Below are 20,607 nucleotides of genomic sequence, written 5' to 3'. Positions count from 1 at the left end.
CACAGCTTTGAGGTTTCTTGTACCTGGTAAGGTAGGTGACTCAGCTGAGCCTTCACAGGTTGTCTGGAGCCTCAAATAAAAGAGACTGTAGCCATCCAGGTAGTCCTTGATTTATAACCATAATTAGGTAAAGGTAAGATAAAGGTTCCTCTCGGACATATGTGCTAGTCGTTCCTAACTCTAGGGGGCAGTGCTCATCTCCGTTTCAAAGCCGAAGAGTCAGCGCTGTCCGAAGACGCCTCCGTGGTCATGTGGCCTGCATGATTAAACACCGAAGGTGCACGGAACGCTGCTACCTTCCCACCAAAGGTGATTCCTATTTTTCTACTTGAGCCGAGGTGGCGCAGTGGTTAAATGCGGCACTGCGGGCTACTTCAGCTGACTGCAGTTCTGCAGTTCGGCTGTTCAAATCTCACCGGCTCAGGGTTGACTCAGCCTTCCATCCTTCCGAGGTGGGTAAAATGAGGACCCGGATTGTTGTTGGGGGCAATATGCTGACTCTGTAAACCGCTTAGAGAGGGCTGAAAGCCCTATGAAGCGGTATATAAGTCTAACTGCTATTGCTATTGCTATTTTTTACGTGATTTCAAACTATTAGGTTGGCAGAAGCTAGGACAAGTCACGGGAGCTCACTCCGTTACGCGGCGCTAGGGATGAAGAGCCGAGGTGGCGCAGTGGTTAGAGTGCAGTACTTCAGCTGACTGACTTCATCTGCAGTTCAGCAGTTCAAATCTCACCGGCTCAAGGTTGACTCAGCCTTCCATCCTTCCGAGGTGGGTGAAATGAGGACCCAGACTGTGGGGGCGATATGCTGACTCTGTAAACCGCTTAGAGAGGGCTGAAAGCCCTATGAAGCGGTATATAAGTCTAACTGCTATTGCTATTGCTATTCGAACCGCCGAACTGCTGACCGTTCTGATCGACAAGCTCAGCGTCTTAGCCACTGAGCCACCGCGTTCCTTAACCATAATTAGGGCTAGAATTTATGTTGCTAAGCAAGCAGTAAAGCCAGCAGTAAAGTGAATCATGCTTGATTTTACGCGGCTTTTCTTGGTCACGGTCGTTAAGTGGAATCACTGGAGTTGTTAAGCGAACCTGGCTTTCCCTCATTGACTTTGCTGGTTGGAAACCGGCTCGGCAGGTTGCAAACAGCAGGAAATTAAACAGCGTTTGGGAGACAGTTTGCTTCTTATAGTGCAGCTGTTGCCAAAACTTCTCATCCTTATCGCAAATGTTCAGAAGAGAAAAAAAAAATGTAACATGTTTCCTCCCCTGGAAAGGGTTTATATGTTGTTACCAATAATATGATCATAATTCTCTGGTCAGGTCTGGATTCTCTTCATCGTGACCTTGGGTTTCAATCCCTTTTTGCAAGGGGAAAAAAAACGACACCGCGGCTCATATGGTTGAATCTCCTATAAATCTCTGTAGGCAACCTGTTTTGCTAGTTGGCCAACGTGGGTTGCACCCTGAGAAGGAAAAAATTGCTGAAGATTAATAAGATCATCCGGAATATGTTTACTCTGAAGTAATTGGCACCCAAGTCAAAGGAAACATGCTCCATAAAAACCAAATGTTTGGATTGCATCTTGAGAAGAGAATTAAGTAACAACCTGGTAGATGTTCTTTCACTACTACTACGTGCAAAATGTACAAGAAGAAATGCGCCCACAATCGATGCTACATCCTATATCAGGGGTCACCAACCTTTCGGATCTCAGGGGCCACTAAATTCGTAATTTTAAATCCCGCGGACCTCTAATATGATCTGCCTAATGACTGGGTGGGTATGGCTAGGTGGTCATGTAACATGGCCAACTCAATGTCAAGAGGCGCCTTGCCAGTCTCTACTCACCACTCCCCTCTCAGCCACTCCTCGCCTGCCCACCCAGACTCCTTAGGGCCCCAACAGGAAGCAGTTGTTGGAGCTAAGCAGCCACCAGGAGAAAGAGTTGGCAAAACAGCTCAGTTCAAATTGGATCTGACTGAGAAGGAGGCCAAGGAGAAGCACCTCACTGAGGACTACGAGCTCTCCAAGCATAGGGAAGACCTGTGGGAGTGCAAGGCCAGGTACCGGTGCCTGGAGGCTCAGCGGGCTGAGTTGGTCAGCCAGTTCCAGGCCATGATGCAGCCCCACTGGAACAAGGCTCTCCGGCTCTTCGCCACCAGCAGCACTTCCCTCCATCCTTCGCCCAAAGCCCCCCACCAGGAGGCAGAAGCCGATCCCAAGCCGGAATTTCTGCCCCCCTCCGACCCACACAAGAAGACCCCGAAGGGGGAGACTCTCTGCAGCAACACAAGCGTTCATTGCACGTATCCATCCCAGGGGCCGTAGTTTGAGGACCCCTGATTTAGTGCCATATAAAAAAATGCAAACAATTTTTCTGAGGACCACCAAAACTTTCCCACGAACCACCAGTAGTCTATGGACTACCAGTTGGTGACTGCTGTCCTATATCACTCATCTCTTCTTTTAGGGACACACAAACACACACACACTTAAACATTGTCTAATTGTCCTTGGAAACTTATCCAAATAAGCAAGCCCCCTCCATCCAGAAAAACCTACTAAACCACCGGATTGTGGCCCCTGTTGTTTGAAAGGGGAGGAAAGATTGGATCGTGTTTTTCTTGACTTGTGAAGAAGAAGTTCAACAATGTGGGAGGCCTGGAACACAATGGCAGATTCCTGCCAGAAATGTTTCCATCGTAAACCTCAGGGAACTCCAAACACAAGGCTCCCTAGTTTTTATAATCTGAGTGACCTCGGAGTCTTGCAAAGACAGTTTCTGAGACAGGGATGGAACATACAATAGTATCAACCCTGCACGTAATTGAAAATCTCCACGCAAGCAATTTATTATTTGTTTTACTTGATTTATTCATTTAGTTTGTCAAACCTGTACAAGATAATGGGCATAAGTATAAACCAGTGATGGGTTTCAAAAAATGTTGGAACCTACTCTGTGGGTGTGGCCTCCTTTGTGGGAGTGGTTTACTGGCCATGTGACTGGTGGGAGTGGCTTGCCGGCCATGTGACTGGTGGGAGTGGCTTGCCGGCCATGTGTTTTCTTTCTTTCTTTCTTTCTTTCTTTCTTTCTTTCTTTCTTTCTTTCTTTCTTTCTTTCTTTCTTTCTCTCTCTCTCTCTCTCTCTCTCTCTCTCTCTCTCTCTCTCTCTCTCTTTCCTTCCTTTTGTCTCTCTGTCCCTTTTTTCTTTTTTCTTTCATCACTCTCTCACTCTTTTTCTTTCTTTTTTTCTTTATTTATTTCTTCCTTTCTGTGTCTTTCTCTCTCTCTCTGTGTCAGTCTGTCTGGGGGGGGGGGAGCAGTGGTGGGTTTCAAAAAAAATGTTGGAACCTCTTCTGTAGGTGTGGCCTGCTTTCCGGGTCCACTGGTGGAACCTCTTCTAACCGGTTCGGTAGATTTGACGAACCGGTTCTACCGAATAGGTGCGAACTGGTAGGAACCCACCTCTGGTATAAACGCAAGTAAGAACACAGTCAATGCGTACGAATGAATGGTGATAGTAGGACAGGGACGGTAGGCACGCTGGTGCGCTTATGCACGCCGCCGCTGCCCCCCCCTTTACGGACCTCTTAGGAAAGGGGTGAGGTCCACTCTAGACAGTTTAAGGTTAAAATTATGAGGGTTTGGGGATGTAACAACGGAGTCAGGTAGAGCATTCCAGGCGTTGACCACTCTGTTGCTGAAGTCGTATTTTCTGCAATCGAGTTTGGATCCGTTTATTTTGAGTTTGTACCTATTGCTTGCCCGAGTATTATTTTGGTTGAAGCGGAAGTAGTCGTTGACAGGTAGGACGTTGTAGCGGATAATTTTGTGTACTACGCTAAGGTCAGGCCATAAGCGGCGTAATTCTAGGTTGTCCAAGTCCAAAATTTCAAGCCTGGTGGTATAAGGGATTCTACTGTGAGCTGAGGAGTGGAGGAATCTTCTCCTGAAATACCTCTGGGCTCACTCAATTGTATTAATATCCGATATACGGTGCGGATTCCAGGCAGACAAGCTGGATCTTCTCAATTTTAGTGGACATTTGAGAAGCCATGATGATGGGGAAATGTAGGAAGAGTCATGAGTAGGGTGGGATCGAGGCATTTTCCTTTTTCTACCATTCTGTTTCATTCTGACGAAAAGAATTTAACTTTAGGAATGTCTCCAGGGGGAAAAAGAATTGGGAGGAAATTCTCGTGAGTAGAGAACGTGTTGTTCTTGTAACTCCCTAGTGATCAACTGGCCAGAGGGAATGCATCAGCTGTCTGCAAACTCAGATAAGGGATTAATGTACTAACTAACCAAATTAAGGCCATGGTATGAATCCAGTGAAGGGGGATACAATCAGTCGATCCTTAAGGAAATCAACCCTGATTGTCCTTTGGAAGGACAGATCCTGAAGCTGAACCTCAAATATTGTGGCCACCAACCCTTGGAAAAGTCCAGGGATGAAATCCAGCAGGTTCTGACAGGTTCTGGAGAACCGGTAGCGGAAATTTCGAGTCGTTCGGAGAACTGGCAAATGCCACCTCTGGCTGGCCCCAGAGTGGGTTGGCAATGGAGATTTTGCAGTATCCTTCCCCTGCCATGCTCACCAAGCCACGCCCACCATGCCACACCATGTCCACAGAACCAGAAGTAAAAAAAAAAATGAATTTCACCACTGGAGAAGACCCTCAGGTTGGAACAGATGGGAGGCCAACAGAGATGGGGAAAAGCAGAGGAGGAGATGGCTAGATAGTATCGTTGACGCAATGAATTTGGGCAAACAACTCTGGATTTCTTTAGTTAGTTTATCCATATCGCTCTTTATTTAATGTGACCTTTGGTGTGCTGTACAATGCCTTAGATTATCATACCTTATCATAAACCATGTTTTATGACAATGTAATTTGTGGACACGGCCAACCGTGATTTAATTAACCAATCAAGGTGAGAAAACTGCAGTTTAAGGCCAGCTCTGTCTGCAAACCTCTGAAATTCATCGGGGATTCTCTTCTGTATTCTGTGGTCTGAAGTTTAGCCAGCAGGACAGAGTAAAATGACTTTCTTCGTGATTGGTTAAAATTGTGACCTCCTGCTTTGGAACATCTGTCTGGTCCCTTCCCTGATACGGTTCTAAAAATATCAAGCGAGATCATTTTGTGCCAATTTAATTTGGCCGTGCCAGCTATTGGATTGTTTCATTTCTGTTCCCTGACTCGGGGCTTTGATTTTAATGAATTGGAACTGTCATTGGCTGTTCGCTGTTCTTGATTTGATGTTTCTCAAAAGCGTTATGACCGTCCTTGATTAGGTAGCAAATGTTTTAGCACAATAACAACAACAACGTTTGTTATTCATAGGAATAGGCTCAGCCCCCTCAGTCTACCTTCATAAAAATCTGATTAACAGAAAGAATTCCAGATGATTAGGTGTTACTTTCATGCAGCCGGTTTGCCAAATGGCCAGATCTTAAGGTCATCCAAACTCACCCGTTTGAATCTTCTTGGGCCCAAATTATCCCTTTTAAAAAACATCTGGAATTTTCCAAAAGGAATGCACCTGATAGGTTTATATATATATGCTATAAATAGTAATATATTTTGTTAAGTTTGGGCTTTGTAGTTAAGTATTTTGCTGTGAACTGTATACCATCGCTTCAGAATACAGGGGTTTATTTCATAAACTATCATTAAGAACACCCAAGGCTTAACCCAGGGGTCAGCCACCTTAAATACTCAGAGCCACAAGGATCCTAACAGGAAGCCCCCTCTTCAATTCTGGAGCCCACCGGAAGCCCGGTTTCCTCACCATAGAGTCTCCTCCTAGTGCGGCATCCTTTTCCCTCTACCTGTCCTAACTGAAAGCTCTATCAATTGTGGAGCCGACCGGCAACAGGGAGCCACAGCAGAGGGATGAAAGAGCCATATGCAGCTCCAGAGCCACAGGTTGCTGGCCCCTGGTTTAACCCAATGCTGTGTTCACTGCTTGCACTTAGCCATAATGTGGTTATGTTTCTTGATCGGTTTCGTGCTATCAAGTCATTGTCAGCTCTTAACGATCAAATAGTTACATTTTCCTCCACAATTGTCCTTCAGTTCTTCCATCAATATAAGTCGCTGCTCCGGCAACTGAGTCCATACAACATTGCTAATGGTCATCTTCTTCTTTTCTTTCCTTCCAACTTTCCCAGCATTAGAGCCTTATCCAGAAAACTAGGTCTTTCCATGATATGTAGGAAAATGTGATATGGTCATCTATGCATTGAGTAAGAACTGTGAATTGATTTCTTTGAAGATCCATTAGTTTGTTTCTTTGGCTGTTCATGTATTGTCAAGAGTCTTCTCCAGCACTTAAAAGTTCAAAGCCACCCATGCTCTTCCTATCTTGCTTCTTCAAAACCCAACTTTCACTTCCGTGCAGTATCACAGCTACAATACCATGGCTTGCCAAATGGAGATTCTCAGTCATCCAGGTCAGGGTTGTCCCAACGGTGCTTTTTCAAAAGGCAGCTGGACTCCCCCCCCCCCTTGAAGATGTTTTGCTTCTCATCCAAGAGGCTTCTTCAGAACTGAACGGAACTCAAAAAAAGCTTCTTGGATGAGAAGGGCAACCTCTTCCAAGGAACAACAAAGAAAGTCCAGTTGCCTTTTGAAAAAGGAACTTTGGGGACATGGCTTGCCAAATTCTGATCTCTGTACTAAAGACACATCATGGCACCGGAATATCTTTCATGGCTGTTATCAAGTGCTGGCATATTTCTTGACTGCTTCTTCCTGTACTGTTGATGGCTGGTGCTAAAAGGCCGATGATACCCACTGTCGGTTTTAAGGTGGGTTGTTCTATCTGTTATCATTAGTTCAGCCTTCTTTTAATTTAATGAACAGGGGTGCAGTGGCTTCATGGCTAAGACGCTGACCTTCTCAATCAGAACAGTTGGCAGTTCGGTGGTTCGAATCCCTAGCGCCGCATAACAGAGCGAGCTCCCATTACTTGTCCCTACTTGTTACTTCTGCCAACTTGGCAGCTTGAAAGCTCATAAAAATGCAAGTAGAAAAATAGGCACCACCTATGGTGGGGGGAGGTAAGAGAGTTCTATGCGCCTTCGGTATTTGGTCATGCCATCCACAGGACCACGGAGATGTCTTCGGATTACCTTTATATTTAATATTGTGGTTATATTTAGGTTTGGCTTAATAGGTGACACAAGGTTGGGTTGGTTGCATAATATGAACCCCACATAGTTATGTTATGAAGTTTACCCTTGTTTTGGAGTACAGGATGGTTAGAAAAGATAAAAACTCATAAATGCCCTGTTTTGGCATCTAGTGCCAGCAAGATCATCGCCCCAGGGAAATAGGGAGCTGTTTTTCTATCTCATCTGGCAACTGTTCTGTTTCAACCTGGAGTTTTTCCAGCTCAGTCAAAATAGTTCATGTTTAACAAAACAGTTAAACCTTGGACTTGCACACGAAGTCCTTCCAAAGTGACTGTTTTGTCTCCTCCTTCAGTGACGCAGCAATACCATGGAATCACACGGAAAACTGAATTAAAACAGTGTAAAAGGTTGCATTGCGCCAATTTTATATCTGGAGTTCCATCCAACAGCTCTCAAGAGGTGCCATTTGGAAGGAAAAAAAACAGGGGGGGAGAGAGAAAAGCAGGATAAAGGAGAGATAATAAAACAAGAGGAGGATACCTGGATTTCTTTCAGACGCGAGGGTTTATTTAAAAGATTTGTTTAGATTACAGCCCTATCTGCGCTAGCCCCAATAAGCCTGGCTAAATGCAACCGGCTTTTGAGTCACCCGGCAACAGCAGGTAGGATTATGAATGGCAAAGGTGCGGTGGATATGAGAGCTGAACCCCGCAATCCTAAACTTGTTTACGCAGAAATAAATGCCACCCTGACAGCCAGGTGCACTGATTTGGTGCGCCACCCACGGAATTGTAGTCACCAACCAGTCAAGAAGTCTAATAAATAAGGAAACCTAACTGAATGGCGAGAAGTAAGGTTTTCCACCATTCGTTCCAGCTTTCTCCAAGTTGGATGGATGGATGGATTGATAGAGCGAGAGATATCATAGACCAGTGTTTCTCAACCTTGGCAACTTGAAGATGTCCGGACTTCAACTCCCAGAATTCCCCAGCCAGCGAATGCTGGCTGGGAAATTCTGGGAGTTGAAGTCCGGACATCTTCAAGTTGTCAAGGTTGAGAAACACTGTCATAGACAGATATATCAAGATATACAAATACATATACATAAATACATAGCCCTATCAGCGGAGGGAAATATTAGAAATGTATTACACACACACACACACTGTACAAGCTACTTTTTTGAACAATCTTTTTCAAGTGTAAGCACACTGACACAATACCATATTCATTCTGCACTCAGAGCTTTGCACAAGGATAGAAAAAGTTGCCGGTACTAGGTGCCAATACCGGGCATTTGAGTTTTTATGGATTATTTATGTATATGTGTGCATCTATACACATATCCGTATGTGTACATTTGTGTGTGTTATGGGCTATTTTATCTTAAGGAATTATATACATTATATGCACGTACATGTGCTTGTGTACATATGTGTCTGTCACAGGGTATTTGATACACACACACATATAGACACACATATATTATAGACACAATATATACATCCACATCCACACGTTCTACCTATCTATCTATCCATCCCTCTATTTATCTATCTATGACTATCTATCCATTCTTCCCTTGCTCCCTCCATCTATCTCTCATCTATATCCATCCCAGTATCCCTCTATCTATCCCTCTATCTCAGTGTTTTTCAACCACTGTGCCGCGGCACACTAGTGTGCCGTGACATAGTGTAAGGTGTGCCGTGGGAGAATTACTTTATATATAGTCAATATAGGCACAGAGTTAAAATTTTTTAACATTTTCTAATGGTGGTGTGCCTCGTGATTTTTTTTCATGAAAAAAGTGTGCCTTTGCACAAAAAAGGTTGAAAAACACTGCTCTATCTATCTATCTATCTATCCCTCTATTTATCAATATTCATCTCTCTATCCCTCTATCTATCAATATTCATCTCTCTATCCCTCTATCTCTCATTTAACTATATCCATCCCTGTATCAATCAATCAATCAATCAATCTCTCTATCTCGATCCATCTATCATCTATCTATCTATCTATCTATCTATCTATCTATCCCTCTATCAATATTCATCTCTCTATCCCTCTATCGCTCATTTAACTATATCCATCCCTCTATCAATCAACCAATCAATCTCTCTATCTATATCCCTCTATCTATCAATATTCATCTCTCTATCCCTCTATCTATCGCTCATTTAACTATATCCATCCCTCTATCAATCAATCAATCTCTCTATCTATCTCGATCCATCTATCTATTATCTATCTATCTATCTATCTATCTATCTATCTATCTATCTATCTATCTATCTATCTATCTATCTATCTATCTATATTCATCTCTCTATCCCTCTATCTATCGCTCATCTATCTATATCTATCCCTCTATCAATCAATCAATCTATCTCTATCCCTCTATACACCCATCCATATAATATACAGATACACATATACATTATTATGCATTATATACATAAACGTGTATATTTCAGGCTATTTCACGTTGTTCATTATTTCCTTCTCTTCCTCCCCAGGGGAGCTGCGCACGCGCGAGCGCTCGGCTCCCTTTCCCCCCCCCCTCCCCAAACCCCGCGCTCCTTGTTCGGCCCGCCTCGCGCCCAACCGCCACGTAGCGCGCGCGAGCCGGGGAAAAGAGGGCGGGCGTGGCCTCCTTCCCTCCTCCCTCGGGGAAGGAGGGGGGGGAAGCGAAGTGGGCGTTCCCTTCCAACCCCTGGCCCCGCCCCTGGCCCCGCCTCCCCTTTCTCTCGCCCTCTCCGCCGGGTTAGATGGCCGGAGCCGCCGAGAGAGCCGCGCCGCTTCCGCCGAGCAGAGGCGCCTTCTCGCGGGGCCCGGCAGTTGCTGCTGAACCGACGGCGACGGTGCCGTGAGCGGCGTGTGGTGCGTCGCTGGGTCGTCCTCCCTTCCTGCTCTTCGTCCTCATGAGCCTGGGCAGCCCCGTGAGTTGAGGCGGGCGTCGCGGCGGGCGGGCGGGCGGGCGCCTTCCCTGCCTCCCTCCCCGCCGCCGCCGCCGCCGCTGCACAAAGGCGCTTTGTTCTCGCGCGCCCCGCCGGGCCCGAGGCGCCGGGAAGACCGGCCGAGCCAGCCTTCCGCAGTGCGGCGGAGACGGGAGGGTGGGCCGGGCGGGGACGGATCTTACCCCGTGGCTGGAAGAGGACGGACCCTCCCGGGGGTCCCGCCGGGGTCTCCGCGCTCCCCCGGCGAGGTGGAGCCGGGCCGCCCTTTGCCCGCATTCCCACGACCCGGCGAAACCCGAGTTTGGCGGTCGTGTGAATGCGGGCTTTGGGGGGGGGTTGCGGTTCCGGGAACACGCTCTGGCGCCACGTGTTGGCTTCCCGAATCCCCCCCCCAAAACCCGGGAAAGTGGGGGGCAGAGGGCGAGGGGTTTAAAGTGGAGGTGGGAGGATATTTGGGGTCGTCTTTGGGACCCCCAATTCAAAAGAAAGGCAGATTCCTTCCCCCCTTTTTTTGTTTCCCTCTCCTGTTTTCTTGGCCAAAGTGGCCCTCCAAAGGCCAGGATCAGCCTGGAAGGGACACCCCACCAACCCACTCCTTAAGAGGTGAGGAAGGGGCTTCAAGAAAGACAGGTGGGCATTTGGGGGGGAAGCCACAGTGTCCGTCTCCCCCTCCTTCCCCCCCCCAGGAAAGCTCCAGCTTCCAAATCATAAATTCAATTCAGTAAATAAAGTGTGTGTGTGGGGGGGGTCTCCATGCTTCTTTGCTTGCGGGGGAGGGGGTTACATTCAATTCAGTAAATAAGGTAGGGGTCTCTTTGCTTGGGGGCAGATGTTGGCGTCTGGGTGGCAGATGTGACACCGAAAGTCTCTAGCGGCTCCTGCCACCCACCCACACCCTCCCCCTCCCTGGCCAGCCAAGACTGCGGCATTGGCGGCTCCCCCCCCCCCCCAAATCTTTGCTTTTTGGGACAGACTTCATTCATTGCTGGGCCTCCTTCCGCCACAGCAGCTGCTGGGTTGGGGGGGGGGGGGAGAGATCTGTGTCAAGTTACAGAGGGATCCAGTGGGGAGGGGGGGGGGAAAACTCTGTTTTTTAAGTCGCTGCTAATTAGATCTCGCTTCCCTCCTTGATGTTGCTGCTATTGCTCTCTGCAGATTAAAATTAAAAACAACAACAACAACAACAAAGCCCCCCCCCACCCCCAGCCTATTGCGTCCTTAGGCCTGATGGGAGGTCTCGCCTCACAATCGGGAGGTTGTGAGTTCGATCCCAAGGAGAGGCAGGTGTAGGGTCTCTCCTGCTTGGGCAGGGGGTTGGACTAGATGACCTGAAAAGGTCCCTTCCAACTCTTGTTCATCTGGTAAAAAGAGGAGGCTGGGTTTTGAAAAGGACCCCCCTTTCCTCTTGCAACCTTCCCAATTAGAGGGCCCCCACCCCTCCTTCTGCTAATAGGAGGGGTGGTGTTTGGGTAACCCTTTCGGAAGACCCCCTGCACCTGGTGAGGAGGCAGAAGTAGGTTACAGCTGGGTGAGCGTTGCGCTCTTGTGTAAGGGCGGATAGATAACTAAACAGTTGAATCCGGCTTCTCTTAAGAAAGTGCTCTTTGTCGGGTTTTTAATTCGAACAATAGGAGTCTTACATAGCCTCCCCCCCCCCCCTTCCAAAGGGTACAAACCAAGATGGGATACATTTATGGCCATCTTTACAGAGTAGCTACCATTCTTGGTTAGAACCCTCTCCAGAGACCGGAGTGGGATTTAATGCATGACCGGAATATCTGAATGAATAAATGAATAAGTTCCTTGTTCTAAAATGGCCATTCATTCATTTGGAAAGAGAGGCACAGTTAAAAAAGAGTGTGTAATTTTAAGGTGGTGTTTGTTTCCTGGTGTGGCTGCCTGGATTAGGCTGCAGTGTTCTTGGTATTGTTATTCAGAAGCGGTTTGCCATTTCCTCCTTCCTAGGGCTGAGATAAAGTGACTGGCACCAAAGTCACCTTCATGCCCAAGGCGCAGGACTAGAACTCCCAGCTTCCCTAGTTCAAACCTGGTACTTTAACTACTACACCAGACCAGCCACAGTTAAGAAGGAAAGCTGAACTACGACAGTAAATATGTTTTGGGCTCACCAACATCTTAAATTAGCCGGACTATAATAGGTGGCTTAATTATTTGTCTATTTCTTAGCTTGGCATCTTCTACAGGAAGATGTTAATTTGGTAAAACGTGGTTTAGCGGCAAGCTGTGTGAACACAGCGCTTTCTCAAGACTAAAACCAGGTTTAGTTCAGCCCAGGAAATTCTCACTGAAATGTATATTAATTTCTAGAGTTGCAGCAAAGAAATTCAGTTGAGTTATAGTTTGTTATATTCTGCTACTCTTTCTCTCCCCCCCCATTTCTTTTGGGCTTTCTGAAATAGTGGGAAACTTGCCCCAGCTATTCACAGTTTATAAAGTAAAAAGTTTTATTTGGAAGCAAACCAGGTAGAGATCAAACCCCGTATCTTGTCTTCTTCGAGAGCTGGAAATCTTGAGTTGTTGACGGGGGACTTGTAATCTTTTGCTTACGATGGGAAAAGTAAAGTATGTAATGACTTTTAATCAGAGGGAGCATGTGTAAATTAACAATAGCTTGGCCTTCAGAATGTGTGGGGAATTAAGTGGGAGGTTGAGAAAGGTTTTTCAGTTTCAGGAGTCCTCGCAGTGACTCACTGCCTACTGCTTGCAACGTGGCTGGTATTTTTTTTTTTCCTTTAAAAAAAAAAATAAGCACCCTCATCATGTTAACGCAAATCGGGCTGTGGGGTTTTTTTTAATATCAGGTTGTATAACAGCTTTTTTTTCCTCTCTTACCGATTCATTCCAGAATTGGTTTCTTTCAGAAAGACCTAGCTATTGCCCGATTATCTAATAAGTTTTGTGAAAAGCTAATCATGCCGGGAGATTTTCCTCCTTTCTAAGTTTCCTAAAGAAAAAGGAAAAAAAAAACTCCTAACACACGCAGTCCTCAGCTGAGGAACCACAATTTCCATTAAGTGGGATGTTTGTTAAAATGAGTTTCCCCCTACACACACACACACACACACACACCCGCCCATTTTACAAGCTTTCTTGCCACAGTGGGTAAAGGAAATAGCTGCCGTTGATAAGTGAGTCACATCGTTGTTAAGCGAATCTGGCTTCCCCATCAACTTTGCTTGTCAGAAGGTGGCAATAGGGGCTCACGTGGCCGTGGGACTTTCAAACTTTAATGGAATTTGTATGCCGCCCACTCCCTAAGGACTCTGGGCGGCTCACAACAAGTAAAAACATTCAAAACATTTAAAATTACAGAATTAAAATCAACACAACATCCATTTCATCAAATGGGGCTGGAATAATCAACAGCCCCAGGCCTGCCGGAGCAGCCAGGTCTTGGTTGCTTTACAGAAGGCCGGGAGAGTGGTGAGGGTCCGGATCTCAGCCGGTAGCTCGTCCCACAAGACCGGTGCAGCTACAGAGAAGGCCCTCCCCCGGGGAGCCGCCAACCGGCATTGTCCGGTCGACAGCACCCGGAGGAGGCCCAACCTGTGTGATCTTATTGGCCGTTGGGAGGTAAATGGCAGGAGGCGGTCTCTCAGGTAGCCAGGTCCAATACCATGTAGGGCTTTAAAAGTAACGACTAGCACCTTGAAGCGGGTCCGGAGACCAATAGGAAGCCAGTGCAGCTCGCGGAGGATAGGGACAGTGGTGGGTTGCTCATCCCGTTCCAACCGGTACGATTGGAACGGGGCCGGCGGTGTCCTCGTGCACGCGCGCAGTTCACGCATGCGTCTTAGCGCCTGCGCGATGCTCCAGCTGCTCGTGGAGAATCGTGCAGGCGCTGTATGTACCATGCGCCTTCATGGAAGTGCAGAAGCCTTCAAAGTAAGGAGGGCGGGCGGGTGGGCCCTTCGGCGTTCCCGGAAGTTACTTACTTCCGGGTTCACCGACCAACCGGTTCGCGGGGACCACCGCGAACCGGTTGAAACCCACCCCTGCCATTGGACCACAGCAGTGGTCATAAGCCCAAACCAGTTGCCAAGCATCTGGATTTTGCTCCACGTTCTACCAAGGTCTGTAACTCTGGAAGGAAAAAAAAACCGGTCACAATTCACCTTTTTCAGGGACGTCGTAACTTTGAACGGTCCCTAAGTGAACTGTTGTAAGTCGAGGACTAGGTGTATTCCCCAGCCAGCCTTCTCTACAGAGCAGTGTGTGGCAATGGTCAGCTTCAGGTGATATTTCCTAGCAAAAGTGGGCAGGGAAATGAGGGTCTATTTGGAAAGTCCGTGTTGTGAACTCTTCAAAGCTTTGTGTGTGTCTGTGCGTGCTGTTTGCCTGGCATGGAAATCTGTACCCAGAGCAAAAAACAAAGCTGCACAACCACACCATGGATGTGGCTAGTTGTTGTATAGGGGAATGGATGTATTTTGGGGCTGCTAATTAAAAGGGTTGGGGCGCTATGACTTGTGGACTTCAACTCCCAGAATTCCTGAGCCAGCACAGCTGGCTCAGGAATTCTGGGAGTTGAAGTCCACAAGTCATAAAGTTGTCATAATTGCTTCCCCCACACACACACACTTTTAAAACAGCAGAACTGCAAATGAAGGACTGCAAATATCTTAAAAAGTTTTTAAGATATTTAAATTTTTAAGATATTTGCGGTCCTTCATTTGCAGTCCTGCTGTTTTAAAAGTGTAGGGGGGGGAAGCAATTATGACAACTTTATGACTTGTGGATTTCAACTCCCAGAATTGTGTGTCCCCCCTCTGTTGCGGCCTCTGCCAAAACTCATAGATACCTCTCCATGGCATCACTTGTTTTAGAAAGCTAGTTGTGCTGCACAATAACACAACGACCCCCCCAAGACGTTTCGTTGAGGAGGTCAGCCACCTGGGGGATGTGAGCAGACAAAAGGCGGCATGAAAATCCCAGCTCCCTCTGGTTCTCCCCCAATGTGACTTGTGCCATGACCTCCCATTTGGCCTTTCGGAGGTTTATTGTGAACGTAAAGGAGGTGAGAATATCACAGGACAAATGTTACTCATGCTTTTTTTATTTATTTATTGCTTTCAGAAGGTCCTGTTCCAGTCAGTTTTAAAAGTTGGGTAGGGCTGTTCCTAGAATTTGAGAGTTTTGTAGCCTCATGACTCACGATGCCATAAGCTCTCTGGGTATGTTTGAGTAGCTTTTTCCAGGTAGAAGAACCAGAAAGCTATAGTACGTTAAAAGCATTTTTGTTTGTTTGCTAATATGTATTGTGGTCAGAGCATGACTTGAAGGGGGAAAATTGAGTTAATGAGCCATATTTATTTAATGGTGTTCTCTCTCGCTGTGAAATGCGCAGGAGAGACTGACTCAGAGGGAAAGTTTTAACTCCATACCCTGTCGTCTTCTGTCAACCCTTTAAGCCATGATTGAAGCATAGCTAGCATCAGAAAGAACAACCCCAAGTTTCTGCTAGCAATAGCAATAGCAGTTAGACTTATATACCGCTTCATAGGGCTTTCAGCCCTCTCTAAGCGGTTTACAGAGTCAGCCTATTGCCCCCAACAACAATCCGGGTCCTCATTTTACCCACCTCGGAAGGATGGAAGGCTGAGTCAACCCTGAGCCGCTGAGATTTGAACAGCCGAACTGCAGAACTAGCAGTCAGCTGAAGTAGCCTGCAGTGCTGCATTTAACCACTGCGCCACCTCGGCTCTCTCTGCGCACCTAGGCCCGTTGTGTGAGTAAATACGCAGCAAGAACTTGTGGTTCACTGGGAAATAGTTTCAAACCGAAATTGGATTTGTCTGAGATAAAGAAAATGCAAACCGGGCTGGTTTTTTCCTTCTTCTTTGAGTAGACCAGGGGTGTCCAAACTTGGGAACTTTAAGACTTGTGGACTTCAACTCCCAGAATTCCCCAGCCAGCTTTAAGACTTGTGGACTTCAACTCCCAGAATTCTCCAGCCAGCAAACTTGGCAACTTTAAGACTTGTGGACTTCAACTCCCAGAATTCTCCAGCCAGCAAACTTGGCAACTTTAAGACCTGTGGACTTCAACTCCCAGAATTCCCCAGCCAGCTTTAAGACTTGTGGACTTCAACTCCCAGAATTCTCCAGCCAGCAAACTTGGCAACTTTAAGACTTGTGGACTTCAACTCCCAGAATTCTTCAGCCAGCAAACCTGGCAACTTGGCTGGGGAATTCTGGGAGTTGAAGTCCACAAGTCTTAAAGCTGGCTGGGGAATTCTGGGAGTTGAAGTCCACAAGTCTTAAAGTTCCCAAGTTTGGACACCCCTGGAGTAAAACAGCCCACATATTTAGCAATAAAAGGCTGTGTAAACTTGCACATTATTTAAAAAGCAAATCATTTATTTGACTTGTCAAAGAACAGTTGGCAGTTTTCCTTTACATCTTAACTGTCATGTATCCGTCCGTTTGACCGTCGATTCGGTTTTCATGCTACCAACTATGGGGCTGCTGTAAAGACAGTTGTTTTTCTGATACCGAAACATTAGTTTTCAAGCTAGTGGTTCAACAGTGAGCTCCCCTATACCCACCCACCCAACCACTCACTGGCTCCTTTTTCATCTGTTCTCTCTCTCTCTCGCAATAAGCCTTTTCTTCCTGTTAAAAAACCTCAGCCACGTTTCAGAAGCAGGCAGTCGTTTGCCTGCAGCCAAATATGGAAGGCGGAAGTCCTTGGAAGTGAAAAGGGGAATTGAGGGGCGAGCAAGATAGCACTGTAATGTAACAGAAGACTTTCCAAAATAATGCCATCTCCATAGAAAGTGACTTCATCATCAGGTGAAGTCATAATCTATGAAACCTGAACTGTTGGCCCCTGGAAACCCAAGAGCATGTAGCTGGTATGTAGAGATCCACCGAAGAGTTGCTTTCATTGTGCTAGAAAATAGTTTATGGATTTTTAACACTCCATTCAGTTGAGTATGATCCCCTACCAACCATTTTTTAAACTAAGGTCTACATAGAAATAGCAAGTAGAAAAATAGGAACCACCTTTGGTGGGAAGGTAACATCGCTCCGTGTGCCTTTGGCCTTGAGTCATGCCGGACACATGACCACGGAGACGTCTTCGGACAGCGCTGGCTCTTTGGCTTCGAAACGGAGATGAGCACCGCCCCCTAGAGTCGGGAACGACTAGCACATACGTGCGAGGGGAACCTTTACTTTTACATAGAAATTATCAGCGTTCTTGGTTTCCACCACAACATTTCTAGATTTGCTCTCTGCAAAAAAACATCCTGTATCGGGATTACCTTCCTGTTCAGTTACGTTCTCTCTGCTGCTTTCCACTTTATCTAAAAATCACATTATTATTGAGGAGTGTGTATTTCCTGGAATGAGCCAGGCAGGCAGAATATCTTGATTTCTAATTCTGTTTTCACCCCAGTGCAACACCAAATGCATGTTGGTTATGGACACAAAAGGTTTTATCCAGGACTGATTGGCAAATTCAGTTATTTCAGATTCATCCTTCTGTGTAAAAATGTGCTTAATCTTTTGCTTTTTACAACCGGTTTCGGAGCCGAGGTGGCGCAGTGGTTAAATGCAGCACTGCAGGCTACTTCAGCTGACTGCAGTTCTGCAGTTCGGCTGTTCAAATCTCACCGGCTCAAGGTTGACTCAGCCTTCCATCCTTCCGAGGTGGGTAAAATGAGGACCCGGATTGTTGTTGGGGGCAATATGCTGACTCTGTAAACCGCTTAGAGAGGGCTGAAAGCCCTATGAAGCGGTATATAAGTCTAACTGCTATTCTTTCTTTATTTTTTAGGAAGTATCCCCTAGTGAGACCATGTTTTATTTTTTAAAAAAATATGAAAGTCCTTTACACAGCGACCCGTCTCAAGTTAGTGAAATGATTTGTTTAAAAGTTTCACCTGTTGGGGGGGGGGGGAGTACATGTTTTCCCAGTGGATGGACGCTATATATTTTTTATACAGGCGAGAATTTGTTCTGCCTTTGCGCCTTTTTATAGATGCTCCTATCCGTGAAAAGCACATAATGAGATAGAATCTGCTGGGTTGGAATGGAGATCAGTGATGGATCTGCTCTACCCGAAAGCAGCCGAGGTGGCGCAGTGGTTAAATGCAGCACTGCAGGCTACTTCAGCTGACTGCAGTTCTGCAGTTCGGCTGTTCAAATCCCACCAGGCTCAGGGTTGACTCAGCCTTCCATCCTTCCGAGGTGGGTAAAATGAGGAGCCGGATTGTTGTTGGGGGCGATATGCTGACTCTGTAAACCGCTTAGAGAGGGCTGAAAGCCCTATGAAGCGGTATATAAGTCTAACTGCTACTACTACTACCCAGCAGATCAAAAGGTTCCTAATGCCTAGTTCTGTGTGCGTGCGATTTAAAAAATAATAATTTAGTTTGCGGTAAAACCATTATGCAATTTAAATTTTAAGCCTGTCCAATGATTTGGGTTGCTTACACGTGGCTTCTCTTTTCTTCTTTTTCTTCTTCTTCAGTTTTTCACAGAATAAGATGGATGGTAGCTTTGATTGTGATTGTGGTGAGCTGGAGCCACCTGATCATTAACTAACAGCATCCCTGGTATACCCAGAAAACGCCGCCTCTTCCTCTTAGTAGCGAACTAGACTGCAGAACGGAGACGACCAAAACCATCCACCTTAGAATGAAGCTGCTCAGGACCAGTCCAACACTGAATGTATCTGCACTGTGAGGAGGATGTTAACGCAAGCCTATTATTACATGCCTATTTATTCACATTTTTGTTAAACGTCGACCAGTTTGGCACAAGTATATAGAGTGAAGGGGCGCGTAGGATGCCACTTCGTTCCATTTGATTTTTGCCTGGTGTTCCCTTTCCATGTCTGCGGATGTGCTGCACCTCTCTCTCTTGAACTATGAATGCTGCGACCTCTTTCTCTCCCTCTCTCCTCGCCGTGATCTGTAAAGAGTCTTAAGTGCTTATCCTAAAAGGGGGGAAAACATCAGGGCCGGCTGGCTGGCCGTGCAATGAGAGCATCCCGAAGCTACCCGGCGTTTTGTCTTTTCTACGGGGCCCTCGCAATCCACCAGTGGAAGCATCTCTCTAGATTCGTAGAAGCGGGAACCGTTTTTTAAAGAGAGGAGGAAAACAGGAGACGGAAATTTCTTAAAGAGAAAAAAAATGGCAGAGAAGTTTGAAAGTCTGATGAACATTCATGGCTTCGATGTCGGTTCTCGGTATATGGACTTAAAACCTCTGGGCTCTGGTGGCAACGGCTTGGTTTTCTCCGCCGTCGATAACGATTGCGACAAGAGAGTGGCCGTCAAGAAGATCCTCCTCTCGGACCCTCAGAGCGTCAAGCATGCCCTGCGCGAGATCAAAATTATCCGGAGACTTGACCACGATAACATTGTCAAAGTTTTCGAGATCCTGGGCCCCAACGGGAGCCAGCTGACGGACGACGTCGGCTCTCTGACAGAACTGAACTGTGTTTACATTGTCCAAGAGTACATGGAGACCGACCTGGCTAACCTGGTGGAGCAGGGGCCTTTACTGGAAGAACACGCCCGGCTCTTCATGTACCAGCTGCTACGTGGCCTCAAATATATTCACTCGGCCAACGTCCTGCATAGGGACCTCAAGCCAGCAAACCTCTTTATTAATACTGAAGATTTGGTGCTGAAAATCGGGGACTTTGGCCTGGCACGGATCATGGATCCCCACTATTCTCATAAGGTCAGTTTAAAAAAAAAGGCTGTTTTCCTTTAAAATATGGGTGGTTAGGTTAGGTTTATTTAGCTTGTACTCCCGAGAGACTCAGGGCGGCTAACAATAAGAAAGGGAAGGGGGTACAAAAATAAAAACAACAATTAAAAATTCAGCAACAGTCATAACATCGGATGGGGCTGGATAACTCAACAGCCCCAGGCCTGCCGGAACAGCCAGGTCTTAGTTGCTTTGCGGAAGGCCGGAAGGGTAATAAGGGTCCGGATCTCAAGGGGGAGATCGTTCCAGAGGGCTGGAGCAGCCACAGAGAAGGCCCTCCCCAGGGGAGTCGCCAGCCAACATTGGCCGGCAGATGGAATCCGGAGGAGGCCTAGTCTGTGGGATCTAATAGGTCTTTGGGAGGTGATTGGCAGGAGGCGGTCTCCCAGGTAACCAGGTCCGATGCCATGTAGGGCTTTAAAAGTAACGACCAGCACCTTGAAGCGTGTCCGGAGACCAATGGGAAGCCAGTGCAGCTCGCGCAGGATAGGTGTAACATGGGTGTACCGAGGTGCACCCACAATCGCTCGCGCGGCTGCATTCTGGACTAGCTGAAGTCTTCGAGCACTCTTCAAGGGCAGCCCCATGTAGAGCGCATTACAGTAACAAAACCACATTTGGAGACCAGTGGATCGCAGGGCATGCTTAATATCTGGCCAAGTTTGTCTCTTCCACGCTTTCGAGCGTTCTCAATCTTGCTAAGACCGCACGCGAACCTTCGCAAGACTCTTTTGCCCTGTAACA

At 46.8% G+C, this 20,607-nt stretch overlaps 1 protein-coding gene across 2 annotated transcripts in view; it reads left to right on the top strand.

The window, feature by feature from the left end:
- Window positions 1-20,607, top strand: part of MAPK6 (mitogen-activated protein kinase 6) — a 37,773-nt gene that overhangs the window by 8,177 nt on the left and 8,989 nt on the right. Inside the window, exons 1-2 of one of the 2 annotated variants that reach the window (XM_087704178.1) lie at window positions 9,907-10,096; window positions 18,614-19,833. In XM_087704178.1, the coding sequence (XP_087560304.1) occupies window positions 19,279-19,833 (555 nt within the window). In that variant the 5' untranslated portion in view covers window positions 9,907-10,096; window positions 18,614-19,278. Of the gene's footprint in view, window positions 1-9,906; window positions 10,097-18,613; window positions 19,834-20,607 lie in introns of those variants that run through there. The other variant, XM_087704179.1, reaches the window with a different exon arrangement.

This window comes from Thamnophis sirtalis, unplaced genomic scaffold (assembly GCF_051295495.1).
Source record: "Thamnophis sirtalis isolate CommonGarterSnake01/CBP01778 unplaced genomic scaffold, rThaSir2_p1.2 scaffold_2, whole genome shotgun sequence".
In the NCBI taxonomy this organism is placed as follows: Eukaryota; Metazoa; Chordata; class Lepidosauria; order Squamata; family Natricidae; genus Thamnophis; species Thamnophis sirtalis.
The sequence above is the reverse complement of the archived record's forward strand: the minus strand, read 5'-3'. Positions and strand labels throughout refer to the sequence as shown.